The sequence below is a fragment of the Gastrolobium bilobum genome, unplaced genomic scaffold (assembly GCF_033153095.1).
Source record: "Gastrolobium bilobum isolate Gb01-03AN ecotype WA unplaced genomic scaffold, APGP_CSIRO_Gbil_v1 utg225895, whole genome shotgun sequence".
Lineage (NCBI taxonomy): Eukaryota > Viridiplantae > Streptophyta > Magnoliopsida > Fabales > Fabaceae > Gastrolobium > Gastrolobium bilobum.
In genome coordinates, this window is record NW_026896689.1 from 14,045 (window position 1) to 24,900 (window position 10,856).

Genomic DNA, 10,856 nt, shown 5'->3' on the forward strand with positions numbered 1-10,856 from the left:
GTTTTACTTCAGGAAAAAAAAACATGTATGGGAGAAATATGTTTGGACGTCTACTTTTAAAAAGAGTAAAAGTCATAAAAAAAAGTTAAAAATCTTTTTTTTAAAATGAAAATTTTAGCTTCTAAAAATAACATAAGTTAAAACACAAATATTTTTTCAAAAACTAAATATTTTTTAAAAATCTAAATAACTTTAACTTTTATAAAAAGTACTTCTAAAATAAATAAAATATAAAAATATTTTTTTTGAAAACTCATCCAAACAATCATTTATTCTCATAGAAGTGAAACAGAGCACTTTTATTATTATTGTGAATTTAAATTGGAATCAAGGAATGGGAACACCCATTTATCAAGTATATATTATTTTATTTTTTAAAAATTCCTGATATGAATTAAGAGAAATCAAATAAAGGAAATTCAAGAAAAAACAAAGTCAGGTATTGGATGAAGGAAATTCATAAGATAGAAATTAGGGAACAAATTAGGGAGAAAGTCAAGAAGAATATCAGAAATTTGTGTAAGGTCACTGTTCCCCCGCACTCCGGATTAGTCCCATAGTCGGCTCAAAGAGTCGAAGCTCGTGGGGATACCGGAGGGAGCCAACTCGCACTCAAGAGGCAATCACGCCTAATTTAGGCGTCACTCATCAGGTGTTGACATGTGTCATATTTTTTTTCAAAAAAATATAATTTAATCATAAAACTTCTGAAGGCCATAATTTTTTACTCGGGTATCCAAATAGGGTAATTCTTTTTTTGATTCCACATAAATTTTCGAGATCGACGCAATAACATCTTATTTGACATATTTTATTTCTCACAAACATAATTTAAATTTAAATCAGGTAATCCTTCTTCCTTAGAGATTTAGAATATTTATTTAATTATTTCCTTTATTAATACAGATTTTTCAAATTGATTTTTGAGTTTAAATCACAAATCAAATCTTTATTTTGTTTTCCTTATTAATAATAATTGTTATTTTTTAATTTAAATCACACATCAAATCTTGATTTATTTTTTATATTAAATCACAAACCCAAAACACAGAGGCTTCTGAGTTTAAAAATGTGACACATGTCAACACCTGACACGTCACCAATGACGTCTAAATTGGGTTTCAATCAAGAGGCAATCACGCCTAATTTAGGTAATTTTATTTTTGAAAAAAATTCATAAGCCATAATTAATTTCAGACCATAAATAATAACTTAGAAGCTTATAGCATTAATCATTAATTTTAAAAATAATATTCTTCTTCCTTAGAGATTTAGAATATTTATTTAATTATTTCCTTTATTTCTACAGATTTTTCAAAATGATTTTTTAGTTTAAGTCACAAATCAAATCTTTATTTTGTTTTCCTTATTAATAATAATTTTAATTTTAATTTTTAATTTAAATCACAAACCAAATTTTTGTTATAATAAAAAAATATTATTAAAAAAAAAATTAAATCACAAATCAAAATTTTATTTATTTATTTATATTAAATCACAAATCCAGAACTCAGAGGCTTCCGGGTTTAACGTTTCTTATAATATTATTCTTGCAAATTTAAATTGTGTTTGTGAGAAATAAAATATGTCAAATGAGATCTCATTGCGTAGATCTCGAAAAGTTATGAGGAATTAAAAAAAGAATTACCTGATTTGGATACCCGAGTCAAAAGTTACGGCCTTCAGAAGTTTTATGATTAAATTATTATTTTTTTGGAAAAAAAATATGACACGTGTCAATATCTGATAAATGACGCCTAAATTAAGTATGATTGCCTCTTGAGTGACGCCCAATTTAGGCGTCTTGAGTGACGCCCAAATTGGTCGTTATATTGTACAATAAATATATAATTATTTCCAAAACTGTAATATAATTATTTATTAAAAAACATGGACTTAATTTTTTTGGCTAATCCCGTCAAAGCATTTGACGTATTAGGTCTTGAAGTTTGATAACTAATCATGTCTAATTTGTTGTCCTGCACAAGTTTGATAATCAGGTCTTGCTTGGGTTTTTTCTTAAAAAAAAAAAAAAAAGCTAAAAACAAATTAAGTGATAGGACCATGTTTAAATAATGAGTTTGATGTTTGTCATTTTAAATGACATAAGTTATATTATTTTAGGAGAGATATAGAGATAAGAAATGAAAATCATGGGAGAGAAAGTGAGTGATTTTTTTAATTTAAATTTTAAATAAAAAATAATTTCTTGTGTGAATCTCTCTATTAAAATGATGTAACATCTAGAGCGCTGACGAGGGCAGGGAGTAATCGCCGGTGCAAAGGGGCACGGACAAGGAGCGGCTCCTGACAGGCTTCCAGCGTGGGGTTACATGCATGAATGAATCGAATCGACACCCGAAAGAGAAGAATTCCAAAGACTGTGCAGGTATGAGACTGCACAGTTTGAGAATAGCTTATAAGAATCAATTGGTACTACCTATACTAACAAGATGCATCTGCTTTTCGGTAGCCCGGATCGGAAGAACTCCACAGTTAGGTGTGCTTGACTAGGAGCAATTATGGGATGAGTGACCTCCTAGGAAGTTTTCCCGGGAAGTGTGCGAGTGAGGAAAAAGCACACTGAAAAGTCTCGTGTTAGTATGTGGGGATAGTCATTGATTCTTGAAGCGACCGGGCGTTACAAATGACATAACTTTATGTCATTTAAAATGACAAACACTTTCCACTTAAATAATATGGTGTTGAATTTAACTTGCTTTCTACTATGATAGGCACATTTTATGTATCTAATTGTATTTAAAAAGTTATAATTTATTCTAAATTATTTGTCACTTTAAAAAAAAATATATTATTTTCTTAGCTCTACTTTATTTTTTTATTTCTACTTATTGGAATAAGAATGATTTAATAGAGTGAAGGTGTAATATAATCAAATAAACTTATATTTTCATTAAATCGTAAAGAATTTAATGAATTATTTAATTTTTGTACAAATCTTTAAACAATGATTATTTTAAAACTAAAAGAATTTGTGCTTTTAAATTTTGTATTATGTACTTTTAAATTTTGAAACAAAACTTTATCGTATTGTGTACTTTTAAATTTTGTATTTTATGTATTTATATAGAAATTTTGACACAACCTATGCTTATCATATCAGGATAAATAAAATTAAAATATATTAAGTATAAATTTTATGAATTTTAATTATCATTTCATTTATGTTTTTATTTTATTTTATTTTAAAAACAAGATATATTTTAAAGTTTTTTTAATAATTGGCATGATTAGATTTAATTTGATTTTAAATATATTACTTTTAAATAATATATTAAATTAAATTAGTAGAGTCATTAATTTGTTGATTGATCCATCACTCCAAGGAGATATAATAATACTAATTCATATCTTTGAGATATATAAAATTGGCAAAAAAATTTAATTATTGCATTTTAATTAAATATTACGCATTTATGGCAGTTTTGGAAATAATCACGGATCTATTTTACAATGTGACGCCTCATTTAGGCATCTCTCACCTAAGGTTGACACGTGTCATTTTTTATAAAAAAATAATAATAATTTAATCATAAAACTTATGAAGGCCATAACTTTTGACTCGGGTATCCAATTCAGGTAATTGTTTTTTGATTCCACATAACTTTTCGAGATCTACGCAATGACATCTCATTTGATATATTTTATTTCTCACAAACATAATTTAAATTTAAATTAGGTAATCCTTATTCCTTAGAGATTTAGAATATTTATTGAATTATTTCATTTATTAATACAGATTTTTCAAATTGATTTTTGAGTTTAAATCACAAATCAAATCTTTATTTTATTTTCCTTATTAATAATAATTGTTACTTTTAATTTAAATAACAAACCAAATTTTTTTATAATAAAAATAAAAATAAAATTTAAATATAATCACACATCAAATCTTGATTAATTTTTTATATTAAATCACACACGCAGATTGGTTCACAATCCAAAACTGTAAAAAATTAAATCACATATCACAAATTTTATTTATTTTCTTCTATCAAATCACAATCCAAACCTCCAAAAAAAAAATCACAATCCAAATTGCATAATTAATTAATTAAAATGCAATAATTAAATTTTTTTCCCATATAAAATTCTAAATCTAGCCTTTTAATTGGTTCCCACCGCCTCAGTTTCCATCGTTCTAACGCAACAACGTGAGAGAGACAGAGAAAGAAGAAACCCTATTTGTTGTTTTTCTTGTTTACCTTGTTGTTCTGTCCGATCAAACACTTCACTCTTTTTTTTTTCTTTCTCTTGTCGATCTACTCGACTTGTTTTCCAGCGAATTTTCCTAGGAAAATCTGGAGAACCGATAAAAGATGAAGAGAGTAAGGGATGAGGCTCCTCCAAAGAAAACGGTTGAATTTGAAGAAGCTATTAGTTTTGTGAACAAGATAAAGAAACGATTCCAAAGTGATGAGCATGTTTACAAATCGTTCTTGAACATTTCCAATATGTACCGCAAAGAGCATAAGGACATAGGTGAAATTTATAGTGAGGTTGCTACCCTGTTTAAGGATCATCGAGATTTGCTTGAGGAGTTCACTAGATTCTTACCAGATAGTTTCGCAGCACCTTCTACACAGCATGCTCCGGATGCTCGAAATTCATTGCAGCGCTTTAGTGAGCGGAGTTCTATGGCACCCATGATGCGGGAAATGCAAGTATATCGACGAAAGAGGCTTCCTTCTCATGATCGTGAGCGTGATCTGAGTGTTGAACACCCTGAGATGGATGATGACAACACAATGATGAACATGCACAAGAAGCGGAGGAAACGTGAGAGTAAGGATATAAGGATTAATCGTGATCAGGATGAGAGAGAACCTGATCATATAAATGCTCAACAATTTCTTGAGGTATCCATTTCTCCCCTTTTTAACGGTTTTATTGGATGATTCTTTCTCTCTACATTTTCATTTTCCTAGCTCATGGGGTTGGGTTTGCTAGAACTAATCTGACTTATAACTTATTACCCCAAAGTTATTGCTGATTATTTAGGACGAAAAGGTTGTTTTCTGTTAGTTGAGTGTAATGCAGTTTTCTCAATCAACCTAGTTAGTTTGAGTATAAGAAGGAATTGGAGTGAATGTAAACTTATTTACATAACAGAATATAATTTTGTGACTGAGTAGGTTCCTTTTTTATTTTTTATTTTTATTTTTTAAGTTTGTTCTGTTTTTTTTTCTTTGTACGTCTCGTCTGTTCTAGTATGTTTTTATGTTTGTTGAGTAAATGTAAGTATGAGAGAGAGAGGGAGAGAGAGAGGAGGAGGAGGAGAAAGAGAGACGAGATCAGAGAAAGTTTCTGAGTGAGAACTGTGTTATTGACTTAAGATTAAACTGATTACAGTGTCCCCCCAGCTCAGCAAATCTAACTTCTAACAGAACCTGAGCTGGCACGAAACAAACTCTTAACAGTTCAGAAACTATATCACAAAACACAGAGTTGTCTTTTGCAGTATATATAGAAAGGATACTGATGCAGAGTAAATCATATGCGTTTACTCTATTATAGGCATTACATTTAAGAGAATAAACTTTAATTTAATATATAAGAATGTATTCTACTTTTTTGCCCCTTTCTTTCATTCCCTATTTAGTACAGACGGCTTGTAATTCTTGATTTGTTTTTAAGATGGAAATTGTTATAGGATTCTTTGATGGACAACGATTAAAGTGCCACATTTTTTGTAAAAAATTATCTGAATGTCACATTTTGTAAATTTTTGTTCATAATGTCACGTTACCTAACTCGCTTACAACACCTGGTGAGTTAGGCGTTGTCACATTTAGATGGGCGAACATTATTTATAGAATAAAAAATAATAATATTGTAAAGACTCATGTGAGATTTTTGTCAATATAAAATAATAACAGCAGGGATTTGAACTTGCAGCGCTTTCATGAGAAAAAGAAATCTGTCAAGAAAGCTGAAGGTTTTGGGTTGGCTTCAGACTTTTCTTCTAAGGAAGACAAGGATACCTTAAAGAACATGTATAGTCAAGCATTCAGTTTCTTTGAGAAAGTTAAGGAGAAGTTGAACAGTGCTGATGACTACCAAGCTTTCTTGAAGTGCCTTCATAATTTTTTCGTCAGTGAAATAATAAAAAGGAATGAATTGCAAAATTTGGTAACCGATTTACTTGGAAAGCATCTTGATCTTATGGTGGAATTCAATGATTTCCTGGAGTGTTTGGAAAATATTGATGGGTTCCTTGCTGGTGTCATGAGTAAAAAGTCACTAAGATCATCAAAGTTGGAGCGTGAGATGGATGGAGCTAAAGAGAAGGAAAGATACAGGGAGAAGGAGTACATGGGAAAATCCATTCAAGAACTTGACCTCAGTGACTGTAAACGTTGCACTCCCAGCTACCGGCTTCTACCTGCTGATTATCCAATTCCTACAGCTAGTCATAGATCTGAGCTTGGTGCTCAAGTATTGAATGATCACTGGGTATCTGTGAGTTCAGGAAGTGAGGATTACTCTTCCGAACATATGTGCAGGAATCAGTACGAAGAGAGCTTGTTCAGATGTGAAGATGACAGATTTGAGCTGGACATGTTATTAGAGTCTGTGAGTTCTGCAGCTAAACGTGCAGAGGAATTATATAATAACATGAATGAAAATAAGATCAATATGGAGACTCTGAACCGTATTGAAGATTACTTTACTGTTCAAAATTTAAGGTGCATTGAACGTCTATATGGTGACCATGGTCTTGACGTTATAGACATATTGCGTAAAAACCCAACTCGTGCGCTCCCTGTAATATTGACTCGACTGAAGCAGAAACAGGAGGAATGGAGTCGGTGTCGTTCAGATTTCAATAAAGTTTGGGCTGAAATTTATTCTAAAAATCACTTAAAGTGAAGCAGCAGAAAGAGGATGATATTCTTCAGTCTACTATTGCAGCTGGAAACAAATTAGTTCGGTATTCATGTGATATGAGAGTATGAATGAGGCTGATGGTAGAGTAACTGAGGTAAAGAATGTTCACCGGACTAGTGTAGCAGCCAGTGATAAAGAAAATGGATTATTTTTTGGAAGCTTCACAAGCTTCCACAAGCAGCCAGTGATTTTGGTTTTTCTGTTTATGTTTACTCACTTCAATTCTTTTTCATTACTGGTTTAATGAATTTTATTCAAGGTTAAAAAAATAATAATTAAAATTGGTTCTTTTTCACTTCAATTCTTTTTCACTTCGGTATACGGGGTTCTATTATTTTTGTCACTTCAACCTTTGAACCGGAAAGAACAAACTCAAAAATTGAGTTTTTTGATCTATCTACAAATGTTATTATTTGTTTGTTTTATAAATCAATATGTAAAAAGTTCGAGTAATAAGGGACTCGATTATATTTAAGTGAAGTCTTAATTGTGAAAACGAAAAAACAGACATTAAGAGAATATTGTTCCTTTGAGTAAGTTCACTCGACTCAACTCGAAATAATTGAAATTCAATGTATTTTTTAAATACTAAGAGTTTCTGGAAGAAAAAAAGTTGCGGGTTTTTTTCTACCAATTGGGGCCCTCCCTTCACCACCCCTTTGTTTTATAAAGAACAATGGACTATCAAGCCTCTCAGTTGGGGCGGTTATATTTATTATATTTTAGACGTACCACCCTTACTATCTAATTATTTATCAAAGTCGAAATCAGCAATAGTTTTTTTTTTCTTTCTATTTTTTTATTATTGATTTCAAATTGATATAACAATAACCAATCAAATAATAAGAGTGATAAGTCTAAAATAATAATAAATATAACTTTCTCCGCTTCTCAATTCGCTATAACCTTTTTTTCTCCATCCTAACCAAGTTAGTACTCTCAATTTGCCGTTGATTTTAGAGTACATAAAACATCTGGTGTGATTATGCACGTCAAAATTTTGTTCCGGCACACGCTATGCCATTTGTTTGATATGCCCTCGGTTACAATACTATTCTTAAGAAGTAAATTATTTTGAGATGATCAACATTATATTCATTTCGCTAATTACCATTTTCAAATAAAATACTTACATATTCATCATAGTTTAATGAGGCTACTATCCTCCAAAGGTCGCCCAAAACTTTTTACCTCAATAATAATAATAATTTTACAGTTGAATATAATATTTTCAATTATATGTTTTGGATTGAGAGTATGAATCGATGATAGAAATATGAATTATTTAAAATAAATAAAAATATATCGCTAAGCATATTTTTGAAAAAATGATAATTAATTAAAAATATCATGATTCATGAAGAAGTAATTATAAGGTCTAAACAGTAACTTCAGTCATCATAACCACAACTAACAAATATATACAGATTATAATTTATACATAATCGATACATTATTTTGCCGTGTGAAATTTTCCAAGCTCAATACTGGTGAGGATCGGGCAAGGAAAGTATGGATCTGTTTCGTTGTGTAGGTCTCTTGTTGGCGGCGCGGAGTATGCGTGTAAGACTCTGAAGAAGGGGGATGAGACTGTTTACAGGGAGGTGGAGATAATGCAGCACTTGTCTGGGCATCCTGGGGTTGTGACTCTGCTGGCAGTGTATGAGGAAGCTGATTGCTCTCATCTGGTGATGGAATTGTGCTCTGGGGGAAAACTTGTCGACCAGATGTTTAGGGAGGGCCCTTGTTCTGAACAGCGGGCTGCTAATATACTTAAGGAAGTGATGTTGGTCATCAAGTATTGTCATGATATGGGAGTTGTGCACAGAGATATCAAGCCTGAGAATATTCTGCTTACTGCTTCGGGGGAAATAAAGCTTGCTGATTTTGGCCTGGCCATGAGAATTTCTAAGGGTAATATGTTAAACCTGTTTGGATGATCTTCTTTTTTTGTTATCCTATGGTATATATATGTGCTAACTTCTATGAATAGAATCCTTACACAACCTGCCTTGTGTAAAATTCCATCCTAGTCATTCTGTTAATAAAAAATGTCTAGGCAAGTTTGAAGAAGTTCATCATGATGAGCTTTCAACTGAATTGTACTTTACTAATGTTACCCTGTACATAGGAGTAAAAATTGGAGAGTTCAGATGGTCATCTCCCTTAAGTTTACTATGTTCAGTATTCAATTAAATTTGCTAGCGGTCTAAGAATAAGAGGTCCTAGAGAAAATGCTTATAATAGTTCGAAGCTAACCATTCATACTCTAAGGTCACTTTGTTTAATTTTTAAGCATTTAAAAATATCAGTAATTCAATTGACATATATATAAATACACACACATAAGTAAAAGATACATACATGCATACATGAGTAATTTATGCATAGCCTCATTGTCTAGAAATTTGCATTGCAGGTCAGAACTTGACGGGTTTGGTTGGGAGCCCTGCATATGTTGCACCAGAAGTGTTGTTGGGTAGATACTCAGAAAAGGCGGATATATGGAGTGCTGGAGTGCTCCTGCATGCTCTGTTGATTGGTGTTCTTCCATTTAAAGGGGATTCACAAGAAGCAGTTTTTGAGGCTATTAAGAATTCCAAGCTAGAGTTCCAAACCGGGATGTGGGAATCAATATCTAAACCTGCACGAGATCTTGTTGGGAGAATGCTGACAAGGGATATTTCAGCAAGGATAACAGCTGATGAAGTACTTAGTAAGTTTATGGTAGATTATTAATGTTTTGTAGCGTGCTTTATCTCTCTTCCTCAATGATGAATACACCAAAGACTAGTTGTATTTGGTCTGATTTTTTGTTTTTTAATCTTGAAATAATTAAAATTAGAAATTTCCAAGTTTTGTTGAAAAGTATCTTTGCCTTTCACATGAATTTGTTAGTTTTTATTATGTGTTCTTCTATGTAGTTGAGGCTCTCTTTTTCTCCCTAATGTTTTTAAACAGGAAATAAAATGACAGTACTTTTAAGTTTTAAGAACTGTTCGATTGTTTGCATGTTAAATTAATATTATGTGGTTCAATTTCAGGACATCCATGGATATCTTTCTACACAGAACGTACATTGAAGATCCTGCCGGATTACATTTTTTTCCTCTAAATAATGATTACTGAGAAAACTCGGCTAGTTGTACAGAACCTGTGAATATGATATTAGTGTGTCACTGCATGTTTTTGCTCTTGCTGGAGCATGATAAATAGAATGCTATGATTTCACTTCAGTTTTCAAGACATACTTTTTGTACAGATGGTAGCGAGGAGTTTGACCTCGAGTCAATTATATATAGCAATGGCGTTTACTTTGAAAATGGAGTTCACAGTCTTGTCATTTTCACTGGAAAGGAAAAAACAGCTACTTGTGTTTAGAAGAGGCGAATCTTAACTACCGGGGGATAGATTTTGAAAGGCTATAAAAGTTGAGATTCTTTATCTGTTAAGGTGAGTTTAAGGGGTAATCTAGATAATAGGTAGGAACATATTTAGGAAGAAGGTATAGTTGAAAAAGGAAACATTAGATAATTCAATCCAAACCGAAAAAATTTGGATTGGATCGGATTTGAAAACAAATCAAAACCGAAGGGATGATTATATGATCAAAACGAAGGGATTGGATCGGATGAATTTTGCTTCCAAAATCGACATATGCTTTGGAATATTTTTTTAACGAAGAGGGTAATTTATTATGTAGATCTCTCATGAGTCATGATGATTAGGATTGGCTCATAAAATGCTAGATTGAAATTAATGTTAAACAAATTTGTTTATTATTAGTTAAAAGAATAGAAAAATATGTAATCATAATAAATTAATTCTAGATTGTAGTAAAAATCATCAAAACATAACCAATCACCAAACTGAATTCATAATTTTTATAAATATAATCAAAACAATTAGTAATTCATGAAAAGCTATAATTTAACCTTATCTTT

The 10,856-nt window shown here is 31.2% G+C and overlaps 2 protein-coding genes across 2 annotated transcripts; both read left to right on the plus strand.

The window, feature by feature from the left end:
* Positions 1–4,340: 4,340 nt before the first annotated feature.
* On the plus strand, positions 4,341–7,824 carry LOC133301445 (paired amphipathic helix protein Sin3-like 2). The gene is made up of 2 exons (XM_061501071.1): positions 4,341–4,853; positions 5,890–7,824. Exons 1-2 carry the CDS (start codon positions 4,341–4,343, stop codon positions 6,892–6,894), a joined length of 1,518 nt encoding a protein of 505 aa, XP_061357055.1. The 3' UTR covers positions 6,895–7,824.
* LOC133301444 (serine/threonine-protein kinase PEPKR2-like) lies at positions 6,977–10,293 on the plus strand. The gene is made up of 4 exons (XM_061501069.1): positions 6,977–7,113; positions 8,447–8,826; positions 9,332–9,628; positions 10,175–10,293. The coding sequence occupies exons 1-4, from the start codon at positions 6,977–6,979 to the stop codon at positions 10,291–10,293; spliced, it is 933 nt and encodes a 310-aa protein (XP_061357053.1).
* The last annotated feature ends 563 nt before the right edge of the window (positions 10,294–10,856 follow it).

What these genes read in the sequence shown, in the direction of transcription:
- LOC133301445 (XM_061501071.1), top strand. Translation starts at nt 4,341, where the DNA reads ATGAAGAGAGTAAGGGATGAGGCTCCTCCAAAGAAAACGGTTGAATTT. An exon ending in AGGATGAGAGAGAACCTGAT is followed by an intron (nt 4,854 to 5,889) that starts CATATAAATGCT and finishes TTGTCAATATAA; the next exon opens with AATAATAACAGCAGGGATTT.
- LOC133301444 (XM_061501069.1), top strand. Translation starts at nt 6,977, where the DNA reads ATGAATGAGGCTGATGGTAGAGTAACTGAGGTAAAGAATGTTCACCGG. An exon ending in CCAGTGATTTTGGTTTTTCT is followed by an intron (nt 7,114 to 8,446) that starts GTTTATGTTTAC and finishes TTCGTTGTGTAG; the next exon opens with GTCTCTTGTTGGCGGCGCGG. An exon ending in AACAGCTGATGAAGTACTTA is followed by an intron (nt 9,629 to 10,174) that starts GTAAGTTTATGG and finishes CTTTTTGTACAG; the next exon opens with ATGGTAGCGAGGAGTTTGAC.